The sequence below is a fragment of the Ursus maritimus genome, unplaced genomic scaffold (genome assembly GCF_017311325.1).
Source record: "Ursus maritimus isolate PB19 unplaced genomic scaffold, ASM1731132v1 scaffold_21, whole genome shotgun sequence".
In the NCBI taxonomy this organism is placed as follows: Eukaryota; Metazoa; Chordata; class Mammalia; order Carnivora; family Ursidae; genus Ursus; species Ursus maritimus.
In genome coordinates, this window is record NW_024424564.1 from 15806252 (window position 1) to 15824811 (window position 18560).

At 36.3% G+C, this 18560-nt stretch overlaps 1 protein-coding gene across 1 annotated transcript; it reads right to left on the reverse strand.

Annotated features, from left to right (window-relative positions):
- Positions 1–561: 561 nt before the first annotated feature.
- Positions 562–17675, reverse strand: LOC121104475 (calcyphosin-2-like). The gene is made up of 8 exons (XM_040637809.1): positions 17536–17675; positions 13754–13856; positions 11279–11328; positions 9398–9443; positions 9184–9309; positions 7074–7247; positions 5140–5262; positions 562–2109 (listed from the first exon to the last, which is right to left on the reverse strand). The coding sequence occupies exons 2-8, from the start codon at positions 13832–13834 to the stop codon at positions 2038–2040; spliced, it is 672 nt and encodes a 223-aa protein (XP_040493743.1). The 5' UTR covers positions 13835–13856; positions 17536–17675; the 3' UTR covers positions 562–2037.
- Positions 17676–18560: the final 885 nt, after the last annotated feature.

Below are 18560 nucleotides of genomic sequence, written 5' to 3' on the forward strand. Positions count from 1 at the left end.
CTGCTCACCTAGCAGAATCTCGGCTGAGTGGCCCAGCTACTTTTGCAGAGTCATATTCTTCTTGAGATCAGTGGGTTAGCCAAGCTGTGTTCTTCTCACAAATATGGCAAAAGCTCAAAAAGGCAAGTGGAAATACATAAGGCTTCTTAAGGCCTAAGCTCAGAACTGAGACCACTGCTTTTGTTCATATATAACTGGCCAAAGTAAGTAAAAAGCAAGAGCCACTTGGCCAAGCCTAGCCTGGACAGTTATCTGAAGATGCGCGAGTTCTAATTAATCACTGTAGTTTTAAGCTACTAGGTTTTGTGGTAATACATAACCAATGAATAGATTTTACTCTGACTGAGATGGGAAATTACTGGAGGGTCTGATGTAGCTTACTTCTTAATAGGCGTACTCTGAGGGGCAAATGCAAACACAATGAGTCCAGTTAGAAAGTGACCGAAATAATCCAGGAGAAAGAAGATGATATTGTGAACAGGGATGCCAGCAGCAGAAGGAGTAAATTTATTTTGACGGTAGAACTGAGAGTGATTGTTGACAAACTGAATATAGGATTTGAGAAAAACAGAGGCATCAAAAGCATCACCAAGATTTTAGGTCTAAATAACCTAAAGAATGGAGCTGTCTTGGAGGAAAATTAAAGAGGATTTGGTCATGGGGGAAGGAGGGAAAGAACTTTCAGGAACCCAGGCGGGCCAATGTTACATTGGAACCTTCGATTAGGGAAGCATCAGCGTATAAATGCTTTTAAAGGCATGATACTGGATGAGATCAGTTAGGAAGTCAATGTAGAAAAAAATCTAAGAAGAGAGCCCAGTGTACTCCCATGTATAAGGACAACGGTGTTGAAAAGGAACCAGGGCAAGAGACTGAGAAGGAGCAGAGGGAAGGAGGAAAACCAGCTAAGTGTTGTGTGTAGGAAGCCAAATGGGAAAAAGTATTTCAAAGAGGAGAAGATGCTGCTGGTGGGTCAAGTAAAGGAGAACCGAGAAATCACCATTAGTTGAGCAACACGGATGCCACGAGGTATCTTATGAGGACATGTGCGGTGGCAGGTGCGGGTGAAAACATCAACAAAGTGAGCTCAAGAGATAACGGAAGGACAAACATTGAAGACTGTAAGTATAATTATTTCAAGATATTTTTCAAGTTACTGAAAAACATGCATGTAGAATACCTTTCTGCCACCTAAATAATTTTTTTCAAAGCTAACCATAAGTCTTGCTTTTTCCTTGAAGACTTTCTAGACTATTCCAGCCCTTTCTGAAATCCTACAATATTTACATATTATCATGCAATTTTTAGCACAGCACGTACTTAAGCTTTACACAGCTTTCTAAGAGTTAGGAAACTTAAGATTAAGTTTTAAATTTTTAACAGTCCCACAGTTCCCAAACTGTGTACCATGTCACTCCAGGGTGCCACAGGGAACTGACAGGGACTATGTGGGATATTTGTAATTTTTGAGGGAAACGTAGTGATACTTGATATTTGTTGGAGATTATGTGAGCTATTTTGCTCAAGGTAGTTCACAGTTTCAACAAGATATCCTGCTACACTCTTTCAGTGAGGTCAAACTTCTGCAAAGCTGAATTTTCTCCAGTTGCTGTGACAACTAGCAAGGGCCATGTGGAACTGAAAGTGAAGGTGACAGCATCCTCACCAATTCTAAGGTTTGAGAGATTGTGCTGTGCACTAGAAGGTACATACAAGTAATTGTGGCTATTTAAGAATGAAATAAAAATATTTTTTCTTTTAATTTATGTGTATTATTTTTTGAAATGGCCATTAAGTTGTCATAAAGTAAATACTGAAGTTATTTAGAGAAAAATACTTAACAAATAGAACTGTTGGACATTTCTACTGGCCCAGGAATGCTGCAAAAAACTACAACACTACACTACAACATTATGAGCGCAGTGAGCACAGAACGTGTGGGAACCTGTGAGTTAGCCACTTGTTGATTAACTGAGGATAAAAAAAATGTAATGAAAACTTTCTGAATGGATTGCTATCCCTCATTACTACTAACCCTCACCTAGATAAGTGGTCTATCATCACTTGCTCTGCAACAGTCTGTTTCTTCCTCTCTGCAGCCACAATTTCCTGAGAAGAAAACATTTTTTAAATTTCATTACCCATAAAACAGAACAACACTATAGTTAACACAAGAACCCTAAAATATATGTTAAATTTCCAACTTTCTTAATATAGATTACTGTATCCATCATTAATAAAAACAAGTTCCAATTACTTAATCTGAAAATACCATTTATTTCCTAAAAAATAATGCACTTCCATTTGGTAGAAATCATCAGAGATTTCCATGCGCAGCCTCTGAATTTCATGGAGGCAGAATAAAGAAGGAGGAGACTATGATGTCCCTCTCCTTGACACATACCCTGTTAAAAGGCACTTTAACCTGCTCCAAGAAAAATACCAACATTGACACAAAAAGTTTCTAAAACTAATCATAGTACATGAAGCTAAAATTGAATTGGAATCCTTCAACCCTTTATCAAAAATCTAAAAATCAAAATCTTTCAAAAGCCTCCCATCATTAAAAGGATATTTTCTATACATAATAATATCCATTAATACTTTATCAACCTTTCTCAATTATGGTTTGATTAAATTATCTTCGCACTGGTTTTTGCTTTTCCAACTCATCTGAAAATATTTTTACTACATACTACATTTTAGGTTATATCAAAATGAAAGATTAGTAATCATTCAATTCCAATCAGATTATAATGTAACTATATTTACTAAAATGTTTCTTTAGAAGAGTAAATAAAAAAGGTTAAAAAATTAAGGAGACAAAATAAAGCTTGTTCTATTTTTACACTGTAAATTACTGTCATCTCCACTCATCACTCCAGTAAATGAAATCAAGTACAATAATGTAGCTTATGATAGGGGCTTTGTAACCTTAGGAGAGCGCTCTATTCAAAATGGACACAAAATTCAAATAAGAATGACTAAAGACATATCATAGAAACTCCTCTAAGAAACCTGGAAATTTGGGCACAATTACTTAAATGTTAGTCTATAATTGAATTTGGCCTTTTTGGGGGGGGTTGGTTTGGTAGAAATTAAGATACATATCCAAATATGCCCCATATAAATATAGTTCATGTCATTTAACATATAACTGCATCTGATGTTCTCTAAGCCCATGACACTTTATAATGATTTTTGTTTAGTAACAAATTTAAAACAGCAATTAAAAAGTTAGAAAACATATGGTAACTTACAGGCACAGCAAAGTGTGTTTTATGTCTAAGGGTGATGAAGGTGAACGCTGACTAAATATGAAATTATATACAGAAAAGGTCAGCCAGAAAATAGGTGTAAAACCCAGAAGCGAGCAAAGAGGGGAGATTAATGAACAGAGAGCCCATGCAGAAAGCCCACCTTGAGTGTTGACATTTATGGTGGCTTACTGCAGGAAAGGTTAGAACCACCCTCAGGCACATTGATTTTGCGGTCTGTGTAAACATAAAGCAGATTAGAAGCAGGAGTCACACCGATGCAAAGGATCTAATAATGTTGAAAAATGACAAGCAAACTAGAAGAGATGGATATAAAAACCACAGGTTCACTGCTTCTGGTGTTCAATTAAGTAGTGAAAAATTAAATTAAAAAGTTTCCCCCTAGATTTTAAAAATAAATCAGTACTAATTTCAAATGCATTCAAAGTTTACTCACGCAAACATGTCCTTGAAAAAAACGGATAAATATGTGCTACCACAATAAAGGAAAATAGTCGATGCCAAATTTAGTGAATTAAAGTGATGGTAAGTAAAAGAAATCCACTAACACCCAGATGGCTTTGGATGACACCAAGAACAATACCCAATGGGCCTTAAGCATCGGCAACACCCATTTCAAGTATAACTTCAGGAACATATCAAAATAAGCCTTATTTGGGAGACTATTTTGCCTTATAAAATAGCTTTTTAAACTGTAGGATAATCCTGGTAATATTCCTTATTCTATTAAACATAAACATCTAAATAATAACAGGCACAGAAAATAATGTTTGTGTTGTTTTAGTGTAAGAACTACAACAAATTAGCAACTTGAGACTAACAGAAAATCAGTCCATGATCCAGACACTGATTACACATTGCTGTCAACTGAGAACATTAAACCTGGATGATTGTAGACCAAATAAAATATATACTGACTTTCCTCTCAGTGATAATGATAATATAACCATCTAAAACCATGATGCTTTATTCTTATTTAGGCTATCTAAACCAGAGTTTTCCCAGCTCTTGAACCACCACACACGGGTATGTCATCAATCCACTACACATATGTCTAAGATCTTAATCACCTGGGGGTGTCTGGGGTGACCCGTGGACTCCAGCTTGAAGCAGCTTGGTCTGATTACCCCAAGACACTACAGAAATGTAATTATCTGTTTGTCCCAGATCTGGCCTAAGCAATACTCATCCAACAATCTAACTGATTTCGTAAAAGACACAATTTAAAGTTAATATTGAGAATCTAGAGTTGTGCTTACCTTTTTCTGAAAAAAATTACTTTATTCTTGCCCTTTTCCTTAACTTGCTGGAATTTCTCTAGTCTTATTAGCTTATCATTTTCAAAAAATAACTAGGTTACTTTGGGGTCAGAGGTGATGCTGACCGAAATAGCAGCCAATTAACATTTTTTTAAAAGATTTTTTATTTTATTTATTTGAAAGAGAGAGAGACAGCCCGTGAGAGAGGGAACACAAGCAGGGGGAGTGGGAGAGGAAGAAGCAGGCTCCCAGCCAGCAGGGAGCCTGATGCGGGGCTTGATCCCAGAACACCGGGATCACGCCCTGGGCCGAGGGCAGGCGCTTAACAACTGAGCCACTCAGGCGTCCCCCAATTAACATTTTTAATAGTATAAACTAAATTTTTACAAACTCTCAAAGATTCAAGACTATTTCTCCACAGTAAATATACCAAACATCAACCATTTGTAAAAATGAGGACTCAATTTACACATTAGTGAACACGCACTGCAGTCCAGATTCAATTGTTGCAATTATTTATTCAATGTTAAGTCTGCAAAATCTTGAAGGGCAAATTATCTTAATGGCTTAATAATAAGTAAGTAAAGATCCCGATAACTTACGGCATCAGATTTTCTCATACTCCTTTGTGCATTGTAAGGGATGTCTGCATAACCCTGCTGTAAGAGGGCTTTCCTATCCAGAGTGGTAAGACCACCCACGATGGCTTCTTCACCTTGTATACACTGTACGTGAAAGCAATAAATGAATTCTTGAGAGTTTATACTTAGTTCACATACTTAGCATATTTGTTTTTAACAAAATAGTGTATTAAATAACCTCTAAACACATCAATAGTTATTTGCGTACAACTATGTATACACAACAACACGTAACACGTTAACAATGGTTATTTGTGTATAACAGCTCAGACTGATAATCAGATTGCCTATTTGAATGCAGTTCTTCCACCTTCTAGCTAGATGACCTCTCTGTGCCTCAGTTTACCCATGGTAACAGGAACTGGTAATGGGAATTAAGAGGGAAATTAATAATAGTAACTACTTCACACATACAAAGATGAAATGTCGCACACTTATAAAAGTATCTGATATACAGTAAGCATCAGATAAAAGGTAGCAACTATTATAACTATTATTGCCCACTTGAGTCTTTGTAAAGTTAATAAAAATGGGCATGTTCACTCCTTTGTAAAATGAGATTCAGAAGTACTAAGAAATGGGCTGTATCCTTTGAGGTAAAGGATCCTCTGGGATCCTAAAGATAAGCACTAAATTTTCCTCTGAATATAAGGTATACTTATATTCTTTTAACAACAACAACAAAAATGTCCCAGTAGGATAGCAACTGCCAAAAACTTAGTAGATTTCAAGAGTTTTTCCTCCAGGGTTTGTTCTCACTTTAGACCTTTCTTAAAAGGTCACATTCCATATTCGTACTCTACTCTGTCTTCACGACCTTTGATTGCTACATGAAATCTTATTATACATTTGTTTATGAATTGCTGCCTGCCTCTTCTGCTATAAGCTCCATGAGGGCGGGAACTTTGTCTGTCATTTTTATTTCAATATCCCTGATGCCAGAACAGGACCACACATAGTGAGCACTCGATAAATACTTATTCGACAATGAATGATGCATCCTGTATAAGTATTAACTATTGAGGGGCGCCTGAGTGGCTCATCAGTTAAGCATCCAGCTCTTTAGTTCAAGATAGTTCCTACATGGATTAGATAAAATAGCTGATACGACATGCCTACTTATAACTTAATCGATTCTTTTTATCTATAAAAAATGTTAAGCAAATACAACCAGCAAACTTCCCTGCAAATACATTATTCTTATAAAAAATTCACTGAATTAAGAATTATATTCAACCATTCTCTCCTTCAAGGCCAGTAGTATCATAAACTATGTTTCCAAACCATTCTTTCCACAATTCAAGATCGACCTTTCCTATATGCTTATGAAAAGCCATTAAATTTAATATGGTTTGTTTGCTCTTATATTCATTATTGATGAATTTACACCTAATTAACATTAAATAAAAGCATAACTTTAAAAAGTCATGATGTTAAAAAAATATCTCACAACAAGAGCCAGAAGACAATCATGGAGTGATGACAGTTTTGGAATAAAACAGGATAACTGCAACATCTGAAATCACTTTTCAACTTTAAAATTTAGACTGTGAGCAAACAGAATCAAGATAGCTACATCGAAAACAACTTTTTAATACTGCCTTATTTTCAATCCCAAGTCAAATGGAAAAAATCCTTACACAGAAAAGATGACTAGGTCATATGGCTAGAGTTTTCACATTTGAAAAAGATAATAATAAACTTTTAGAGTTGTTGTTAAGAATAAACTAGTTAATGGAAGCAGAATACTTAAGATAGTCCCTAGCACACAGAAATAAATGCTAGCTACTATACTTACTATGATTAACAGCAAAACATACCAGACAAAAAGATTTCCATAATGCATGTAATTTTTTAAAAATTTCATCAGAACTTTATAAAGTCTCATTCATTACCTTGTCATCTATCTTATTTCTTGGAGACTGTTGTGTGATCTTTGATTTTGTCTTTTCTGCATTTCTCTGACTATACTGTCGATATCCCTCTTTCATTTCAGTTTTATACTGCTGATATTTTAGCTTATATTTGCTTGTTGGTGCTGGCAAGTTTTCAGGTATTATGTCTTGCTCCTAGATGTAAAAATAAGAAGTATGCTATCTGTCAGAAAAAAATCAAAATAATTATAACTTTTCCTTATTAACATTAACAGGTTTATCATTTATCTTAACATTTATGCCTAACAGATCATTATGATCTATGTGCTAAACAGAGGTGATATTTATTTATTATTATTTTTTAAATTTATTTGACAGAGAGAGAGAGTGCATAAACGGGAGAGCAGCAGGGTGAGAGGGAGAAGCAGGCTCCTCACTGAGCAGGGAAATATCTGTACTGTCCACTCCATTTTGCTATGAACCTAAAACTGTTCTAAAAAATGATCTATTAAAAAAAAAGACAGGATACAAAGATATGTAGCTTTAAAATTAAAAAAAAGATTTTATTTATTTATTTGAGAGTGCGAGCATATGCACACAAGTGGGGTGAGGGGCAGAGGGAGAGAGAGAAGCAGACTCCCGGCTCAGCTGGAAGCACTAGGCAAGGCTCAAATCCCAGGACCCTGGGATCATGACCTGAGCCGAAGGCAGATGCTTAACCGACTGAGCCACCCAGGTGCCCCCAGAGGTGGTATTTAAAATGTTTAGCTGGTATAGAATCACTGAGCAATCAAAGCAGATGGAATTGCTCAGAATGGGCACTGGCCTTAAATACCAGGAAGCCTGTACCTGATTTCCCTGCTGAAGATCAGTCCTGGTTCTAAAATAATTTGAGAAGACAAAAATTAAGTTTTCTTTCAAGAGTTTTAGATAGACCTTGTATTCCTGCCCCAGAAAAATTCCACTGACAAGCATTTCTTCCAGAACAGTTACAGGAATTAGAGATCACGAACACTAAGAAGCGCTGGTTATCATTTGTAGAATTCAGATATATCTCTGGTATTACTTGGTTCCGTACCACATTCCCATGGGAGTAAGAGATAACAGAGCCAGTGGATAAGTGAAATCTAAAAGGAGTACTAAGCAAACACGATGGCATATATATTGGCTCAAAGAGGGATAGATACTCCAAAAGGAGGATAAATCTAGCACAACCCTTGAAAATTGTTGATAATACCCAAGTCTAACCTAGAGAAGGAAAAACAAAGTTTCAGGGTGAAAACTATAGCATGATACAGACTAAGGTACTACTGGTGCCATTTATCCAAAATGAGACTAAGGAGAACATGAATAGAACCAGCTAAGGGCGCATGGGTGGTTCAGTTGGTTAAGCCTCTGACTCTTGATTTCCACTCAGGTCATGATCTCTGGGTCTTGAGATCAAGCCCATGTCAGGCTCTATGCTGGGCGTGAAGCCTGCTTAGGATTCTCTCTGTCCCTCTCCCTCTGCCCCACCCCTGCCTCCTGCGTACACACTCTCTCTAAAAAAATGTGTGTGTGTGTGTGTGTGTGTGTGTGTGTGTGTGTGTGTGTGTTTAAAAAAATAGAACCAGCTACAGGAGAAAGACTAACAAAGACAGAAAAGCAAGCCAGCCCTCCTCATAGAATACTGGTCAGAACTTGTGTTCATAACACAAAACACTAAATACTGTTTGAAGTATAAATACTGTCCCAAGGAGATAGCTTGGAATAAGTACAGTTACTTACAGTTACTCCATAGCATACTAGTAGTCCAAAGTATAAGTTAATTTCCAAGAGACAAATCACATTGTTAAACTAACAAGATCTGATCTAATACTCTACCACAGTTTTTTAAATTCCTGGATTTCCTATTAGGATAAACCTGTACTTTACTAATCGTATTAAGACATTTTTAAAATACTATTCCTACGTGAAAAAAATGTAAAACAAAGTAGAATTATTTCACCAACATGATCGTTTGGGATATTAATATATAAAATACTTAAACTGGACAAAACATAGACTGAACATAATGAAATTTCTGGACTAAATACTGTGCTTAAATGCACATTATAATTCTGAAAGTTGGTAATAAGAAATAAATACTAACCAGTTCATTTAGATGATGCTGTGTATGTGATATTTGATATGGTGTGACCCAACTAGGAGCAGAAGATGAATTTGGTGGGTTAAAATGAATATGCGTAGTACTAAGTGGGATGTATGAAAAATCATCCTAAAATAAAATTAAATAATACTTGTTATACATTATATGCAATATTGTGTTCAAATATTTATTATAGTAAATACCAAATAAAAATTACCTCCTCATCAGAGTCAACGAGGCTTCCCAAATCAAGTCGTGGAACCCTGAAAGAAATAATCTATGCATCCCATAAATTTTTAAAATGAGACTTTAATAGTTGCAAATCATATATGCTATATCTTACATAAAAAGATACACTAGGGTTGCCTGGGTGGCTCAGTAGGTTAAATGTCTGCCTTCGGCTCAGGTCACGATCCCAGGGTCCTGGGATCAAGTCCCACATCGGGCTCCTTGCTCAGCAGGATGCCTGCTTCTCTCTTTCCCTTTGCCTGCACTCCCCCTGCTTTCACTCTCTCTCTCTCTGTGACAAATAAATAAAATCTTAAAATGAATAAAAAGGTACACTAAAGCCAAAGGTGTGCTGCACCAACCAGCTGTGAAAGGCTTTTGTTAATGCCCAGCAGTTGTTGAGCTGGTTGTTACCAAAGCACAATTAAAAATAAAATTATATGAACTTATAAATAAGTAAGTTATATTAAAAACAAAGGTAATAAATACCCAAAGTCATCACTTCTTAATGACTTTACTGTACTTCACTATTGTCTATGTTCTAGAAGTTATTTACATCTATGGTATTTGTCTGGTAATATAGTAGTGTGTATCTCTTTCCAAGTCTGTGTTACAGTGATACTATACACAGCTTGAAATCAGCCACAGTGGGATCATTTACACAAAAACTGGCAAATGCTATGAATTAGGACTTGATTTATTATTTTGTTAATTTCTGAGACTTAAAACAGTCATGGAGAAAACATTAATGGCGCAGATTAAACTTGGAAGTGTACATATCTATAACTGTCACGTTGTGAATAACAAAAAACTGACAAAATATTGTCCCATATCCAAAACTATTACGTAAGTCAACAAATAGATCACTCACATCACTTTACAATAAATGAAAATATCAACCAACATTCACATTGGAACTACACTGGTTCATGGACTGCAACCATAGGTTGGCTACAAATACCAGAATTCAGCAAGAAACTAAGAAAGCATTCAGTGAGAATCAACTGGCTATGTGGAATTTATAAAAAAGAGTTTAAACATTTTATTAGTATTTGTAAATTGCTTACTATGTATCCTCTTTACCAGTAAAATTTATAACTACCTTAAAATATACTTAAGTTATTTATAATTAACAAGTAAAATTTAAAATAAACTTAATCAGACCCTGTCAGGAAACCAGCTGGTACACATTTACCAGCACACGACTATCAACGCATACTGAGTATCTTGTATCAAGCGCTTGCACGTACTTCGTACCCCAATTCTTTGTCTAGATGAGCATACGGGTATCTGTTATGTAGAACCACATGAAATTGCTGATACTTGCCCATTTTTCATCGATAAAAATGTCAAATTCATATGGTTCAGCCTAATAAAGTACTAGGTTTTTAACTTCTATTTTCTAATAAGCCCTGTAGTCTAAAATACTTGAAAGAATATAAAAGTCATATCCTTTCAAACATTAAAAGGCAAAAATGTATAATATAAAACATAAATTAATGTAGTCTAGTCCACAAATAAAGTCATTTAAAGAAGATTGATAAAATCGTCATTTTGTCAAGATAAAACCACAGATACTTCCCATTAAATTCATTTTGACTATCCCAGTTATAAAATTCAAAATTTTACGTATTTCTTTAAATTCATTTAGCTGACTTTTCTAAATAAAACAATAAACGTTTTCAGGAAAATGTAAGTATATTAAAGAAAATAAAAAAAATAAAAATCTTACTATCCTACTTTAATTTTAGCATAGCAATTTTCAGGCCATGCACATTAATTTTTCATAACCACATATAAAACTTGGCTTTCTGTTTTTACTTATTATAAACATTTGCCCATTACTCAAGTGTGAAGAAATGTGACTTACACAGGTAGGCTAGGATTCTGGATTGCCCATGATCTGGAAGTTTGTCCTTGCTTTAATTAAAAAAAGAAAAAATCAGTATGTATATACCCTTTTTTATACTTTAAAAGATAAGAAATGAGTTGATGCAATAAAGCTGATGATAATTTTCTCAGTAAACTGCATATAAGAAATACTTATGAAGCCTCTCCTTACTGGAGACAACAGAGATCGGATGATAAGCAACAGAGATAATCCTTCACCTCGTGGTGCTCTGTCTGCTGGGGAAGACATTCACTCAAACAAACAAAATGTGAAAAAAAACACATGCTCTGCCAGAGTAGCTACATAGAGCATTTTACCGCACAAGTCTGGAAAACTGAGGAAGCATTTTCAAAAACAAACAAACAAAAGGAACCTTTAAACGGAACTCTGAAGGAGTCAGCCAGATAAAGAGGGAGGGGAGAAAACTGCTCTAGCCGGGAGGAGCAGCTCACCCTGCACTAGCCCACCGGCAAGAGTTAAGAGTTAGCAGTTAGAGAGGGCTGAAATCCAGAGAGTGAGGAGGCAGCGGTGGCCAGAGCTGTTACATAATAATACAAGTCAAAGAACTTGGACCTTGTCCTAAAGGTAATGGGAAAACTGCAGTACTTAAGCAAAGAAGTGACCAGTACATGCATGTATACATTTGTAGATGTTCAATCTTACTTCCAAAAAATTGTGCAAAGATATGAAAATTAGAGTGAGCTCAGACACCATACAATAAGAATATATATGAGTCATAGAAAAAATTCAAGTTAATAAGGGCAGGAAGCAATTCAAGCATCAACACTTCTGGTTTACTTCTGAAATGTTGTCTAACTGGTCATTTTTGTGGTACTGATAGCAAGAACAGAAATTATTTTCAAGACTGAGCTTCATCACTCTAACTGACCATAAAAGAGAAAACAAATTCAATTCAGTATAAGTTTTAATATGGCATTATTTTAAATACTATCTTAATAAGTTAAAAATGTAGAAATGTAAAAATCACAAAATGATCAGCTAATTGGAATACATATATACTAAGTTGACCCTTGAGCAATGCTGGGGATAAGGATGCCAGCTACCTCCCCCCATACAGTCAAAAATCCACATATAACTTTTGGCTCCCCAAAAACTTAAACTACTACTAGCCTGTTGACTGGTAACATAAACAGTCAATTGACACATATTTTGTATGTTATTACATACTGACACATATGTGTATGTATTATATACTGCATTCTTGCAGTAAAGTAAGCTAGAGAAAGTAAATGTTAAGAAAATCGTAAGGAAGAGAAAATACATTTGCAGTACTGTACTGTATTTATTGAGCAAAATCTGCACATAAGTGGACCCGTGCAGCTCAAACCGGAGTTGTTTAAGGGTCAACTGTATATAAATGACATACATATCATAGCCTAAAGCAGCAGCACACTTCTATCACATATTAAAGATTTTCCTTTTTTTTAAGATTTTATTTATTATTTGAAAGAGATAGGGAGAGCATGAGCACAAGTTGGGGGAGGCCAAGGGAGCTGAGACTCCCCGCTGAGCAGGGAGCCCTACGCCCCGCTGTATCTCAGGACCCTGGGATCATGACCTGAGTTGAAGGCAGAGGCTTAATTGATTCGACAGGCTCCCTGCTTAGTGGGGAGTCTGCTTCTCCCTCTCCCTCTGCTCCTCCTCTCTGCTCCTCCCCTCTGCTCCTGCCCTCTCTCTCTTTTGAATGAATGAATGAATGAATGAATGAATGAATGAATAAATAAATAAATAAATAAATAAATAAATAAATAAATAAATAAAATTTAAAAAAAAAGAATAGCAAGGAGATATATATCACTTCTACGTATTTCTAAACTAAAATTTATATATACCCAATTCTGTGGTGGAAACAAGGACAACGCAGCTATAACCTATAAATAAATAAATAAATAAATAAAATTTAAAAAAAAAGAATAGCAAGGAGATATATATCACTTCTACGTATTTCTAAACTAAAATTTATATATACCCAATTCTGTGGTGGAAACAAGGACAAAGCAGCTATAACCTTGTACTCAATCAGTGATATATATACACAGTGGTGATATTATGAAGGTTATGAAGAATAAAAGTCCTAATAATAGGAGCTCTGATTTTCTTTCTACCTAGCTAATACAAAATGTATACTGATATTCTCTTCTTCTTCCTACTATCCTTATTTCTTCTATTTTCTGCAGATACACACAGATAATTTTTTAAATAAGAATATGAAAACAATAAGAATACACTTGATTTTTTAAAATAACACTAATTCAAGGAATGACCCACTTTCAAATAATGATTATCTTCAATTTTGGCCACTCAATTCTTCAATCTAGGAAATATGGATCCTAAATATTTGTGAGTACAAGTTGTCATAAAAACATGGAGAAAAGAGTCAGAAAATTATTTCCTGAATCATCCTACAAGAGGAAAATTATATAGCACACATACTCGAAGCAGCTTCTTTCTTCCAGCGAACGGCTGCGTTTGATTCGTAGCAGAAGCAGCAATTCCTTTAACCTCTAAATCCATTCAAGTTCACGTCTGCAGTATGCTTTGAAAAAGGTAAAAAACACACAAAATGATAACTCTTACTCTAATTTTAAACAAGCCATACAAACTACATAACACTACTTCATGGAAAGAAATCATGTGGTTAATCATTCTTGTGTCTTTACCAAAATCAGCTTTCTGTGGGTCAATTACATTATGTGGGGCAACATTTATGGGGCAAATGCTAGTCTGAATAGGGTTCCTCTGAAGATGTCCATGTCCTAATCACTGGACCCTGTGAATATGTTTACCTTACATGACAAAAAAAGACTTCAGATGTGATTATGTAAAGGATTTTGAGGTGTGGAAATTATCCTGGATTATCTGGAGGGCCCAATGTAATCACCAGGGTCCTTATAAAAGGGGGGCAGGATGATCAGAGTAAGAAAGAGAAGATGTAAGAAGGAAAGCACAGGTCAGAGAGGAGTGAAGGTACTAGATAGCTGGCTTTGAAAGTGGAGGAAGAGGTCATGAGCAGTCTCTGCAAGTTAGAAGACGCAAGGAATGAATTTTCCTCTGGAGCCTCCAGAAGGAATCAGCCTTGCTGACATGTTGATTTTAGCCCTAGAAGACTCATTTTGTGCTTCTGACCTCCAGAACTGTAAAATGATGAGTTTAGGTTGTTTCAGACCACTACATTTGTGATAATTTTTTACAGTAGTAATACGAAACAAATGCCTGTACTTCTCTACCACAAAGTGGTGTAAATTTATTTTCCTTACTCTTTTCCTAAACCTTTATGAGTTTTGATTTTGCTGGAGTAAGTGGATAAAAAAATGTGTTACGTAAACAGTATTTTCTGATACAAAGAATAAAATACAGTGGATGGTCCAATTAGCAATTATGAGGCAACTGGTAAAAATGCATGTGAGAGAATGTTGAAAATAATCAACTTGAACAAAAATGTACAAAACAAAAATCAGATGAATATCTCAGTCATGCAAATTTTGAAGATTTTACTTTACACTTCAACCTTATATTACTGAGGATATGTTGTTTAACAAGTCATACTTTCTTTTTCTATTATTACACTTGGATTTAATAGTAAACTCTTTTCTTTTTAATTTTTTAGGGAAAGATAGCATGGGATAGTGTCAGCATAGAGTTAGACAGACTCACATTAAAATCCTCATTTTTGACACTTCCCTGTAATGTATGCTTGGATAAGAACTTAATCTTTCAGAGGCAATATTTCTAATATGTAAAATGAGTTTAATGTTAGCACCTTTCTCATCTTTCTGTATTAGGTAGACTATGGTCATTCAACACATGGTAGACATCATTGTTATTATTAAAATGTAGTTTTACTGCAGGCCCAGTGAAATCCTGAAAGATATTCCAGTTCTTCGCTAATTTACCTGTATGGCTCCCTTTACCCCATTTCCATAGCCCCCTCCCCTAAAACCCCATACCCCAAGGCTAGATTTCTACTCTAAGAGTAATGTCAGTAAGACTTACCAACCAACAGTAGACATATTCTGAAAACATCACAAATCATTGGATTTAAAAATAATTCGACTTTTTTTTCTGAGTTATCTTTCACAAAGAAGCAAGTTTTTAAAGTTGTTATTGCTTTGGGGGGTGGGGGAGAAGGTTGTTGTTTGCTCTTAGTCACATCACAGAAGCTGTTGTATTTGCCGTGATAATTAGCAGCCAACAAACCCAAGTTGAAACAGGGACACTGAGGAATCAGCTAAGTGATCTTCTCCACACAGCAAACACACAATTATTTATACCTTAGGAACTCTTGTAGCCATTTCAAATCACTACAGGTCACTTTAAATAACCCTCATTCATTTGCAAATAACAAAAACAACAAAATTTAAATCCTCTTTCCAGGACCTTCTAGTCCCTGTACTTCCCCAAGCTTGATGGTCATTACTCTTCACTTGTAATGAACTCTTTTCATGTCCCTAATAAACTGTCAAGTCCATGAAGGTTGGTATCTCATGCCCTTAATACAGCAGATACTTAATAAATATTTATTTAGTCAATAAAGAAATTAATGCATAGTCAAATACCTGTACACATTTTAAAGACATCCTTCATTTCCTTTCTCTGAACCTAAATATGACAGGATCACAATGTCACACATAAATTCTGTCTTCAAACAATAGATAAGGCATCCAAAGCATGAATGGTAGCTATTATTCTTCACACTCTACTGTAAGCTTTAAAAAGGACTATGGTTTTGCTCATCTTGTATCTCAGCACTTAGCAGAAAGCCTAGAAAACAGTAGGAACTTAATAAATATTTGCTAAATAAGTGAATTCAGTCAACTCAGATATGAGTTGTTTCAGAACTATTAGCACACAGATGGTTCACTCGGCTATAACAGGAGTATTCAAAGGGCAACTACCATATGTGGAACACTCCAGGACCTGTAGAATTAGAGCCGTCAGGCTACTGACACCTTACGTCAAAAAATCTTAAGATTTGGACAGGACTGCAGATATAAAACAGCTCAACCTTCTGGTTTTCAAACTGAGGAATCAGACCCAAAACGGGGACATTCATTTTGCCAAATTATTTGCCAGTTATTACTGAGTGTGAACTTCCACCAGTTTCAGACCTCTTTCTAATACTACACCCTTGCTTGTACGGGTCAGAAGAAAGAGGAGAGTGAGCTGCAGGGACTCTAGAACACCAGAAACTTAAACTTGGTGGCAAAAGAATCAGAATTTCAAATAAATGGCATGTGAGCAGATCTTGGGAATGCATACCAAAGTTCGTCCTGGTCCTATAGCACGGAATATATAGTTGGGCTATGCCGGGGACAAGAGAGGTGGTAGGAGCAGGGAAAAGCACTTCTGAATGGCTCTGTCTCCATCCAAACTGCTGCCAAGTCATGAGATACTACAGCTAGCATGTAATGAATATTGCTGACTAACAGATTCAAATCTTACCACATTATCTTTATTGCTACCATAAAAACTGCACTCACTCCCACTCCTCTCATTTTTTAAGGATGATTATTTCCAATTGCAATTATCACCACTTCTTTCTTGGTTAGTGACATTAATGGCTATTATTTGCTTACACCAAATCAGAACATAAAGGAAAGCGAAGACTAAATCGATCAAATCCATTCCATAATCAAGGAAAGAGGAAAAGTTTTAGTATTTAACCTCCGCAGGTGAGGACCAAGTTTATCCTGGGGCCCAGGTGATAACAGACCCAAGTATCTAAATGAACCTAGCATCATTCTTAATTTCATAGTAATTGTACATCCACTCCCCACAAGTTAAGATTACGCATCAATACACCTGCAAAGTACAACTAACGCTCCGCCCTCGTCCTATCTTAGATTCCAGGGACTGGGGTGGGACACACGGGACAGCCAACCTGACTTGACCCAATAAGCTGGGTAAACAGCAGCTCCACGGTGGGAAGGATGAAAAAGGTACCAACTGGGGCAATTCCACCGAGAACCTCCTGAGACTGCTGGAAAGGAACAGCTCCTGGTAGACTCCAGCAAGCCCAAGCCCGCGGCTGCACGTTGCCTAGCAACAGGCGTCCCCACGCTGGGCTTCCAAACACTTTCCCACTTCCACGGAAGATAAGATCATCGGCCCAAATCTCTCATTCCCTCCACGCTACCTCCTGCCCCACGCTGTGTAGGGTCGTACCTCCGCCAACCCCCGCTACGCACCGCGAGCTACTCCGCAGGTCTACTCACCCGAGGGCGGTGCTGAAATCCTTGCAGCGGCCTCTGAGCCTCAACCGGGGACTAGTTCCGGGGCGCCTCTAAATCCTGGCAGGGATCTGGAAGAAGACTCACTCATCTGGGCTGCTTCTGCTCAGAGAGAGAGAGAGCCAAAGCCTGGCCCGGATCCAGACGGCTGTTGTATAATTCTCCACTTAAGTGAGCTCTAGTTAACATATTTTATAGAACATCTACCAGGAATTCAAATCCCAGAGAGATATTTTGAGGGGAAAAAATTACGCTGTAATGTCCACTCTCAAGGAGCTTGCAATTATTTAAAAAGACAAGACTACATTATAGTATTATAGAGAGATATATAATTATAGATACATAGATATATAGATGTATAGAGATTTTATAAATGAAAATATCAATACAATGGAAAGGGAATAAGCCTAGGAATCTGGAAATTTCCATTTTATTCTTGGCTCTGCATACAATGTCTTTGGTCATCCATTCCTCATCAATAAAAGGAAAAGTCTGGTGTGAGATATTTCTTGGGTTCCATTCCACTGTAATATGCCTGTAACTTTCCTGAATTACACAGCCAAGCGTCAGACACTCAAAGTCTGAAGCCTAATCCAGTTCTCCAACCAAAGGATCAAGGTTTTTTTCTAATCTAGAGTGTCTTTTCAAAGTTAGCTTCCCTAAAATGTATATATCTAAATTTGCAGGTTGGAGTCAGTTTTGGAGTAAAACTACAAATATGTTTGCAATGCATATAGAGTAATCACTCCTTCTATTTCTTCCCTACATAAAATTCATCCACCCATTCTCCCCACACAGAAAGAAAAGCAAAACTGGAAAAAGAAAGTAAAAATGAAACAAAAGACTCAACTTCAACTTTTAAAAAGCTTTTAAAGAACTTAAATAATTCTAGTGCCCACTAACTTTGCCCATTCCATAAATAAATATTCAAGAAAATAACATGAGGACATATCCTTGTCTGTTCCTGGCACTTAGGCTTAGTACACCTAAATTGTTTCAGTATTTCTGAA

What these genes read in the sequence shown, in the direction of transcription:
- LOC121104475 (XM_040637809.1), bottom strand. Translation starts at nt 13,834, where the DNA reads ATGGATTTAGAGGTTAAAGGAATTGCTGCTTCTGCTACGAATCAAACG. An exon ending in AGCATCATCTAAATGAACTG is followed by an intron (nt 7,248 to 9,183) that starts GTTAGTATTTAT and finishes TTTTACATCTAG; the next exon opens with GAGCAAGACATAATACCTGA. An exon ending in GTATGAGAAAATCTGATGCC is followed by an intron (nt 2,110 to 5,139) that starts GTAAGTTATCGG and finishes TTTTCTTCTCAG; the next exon opens with GAAATTGTGGCTGCAGAGAG.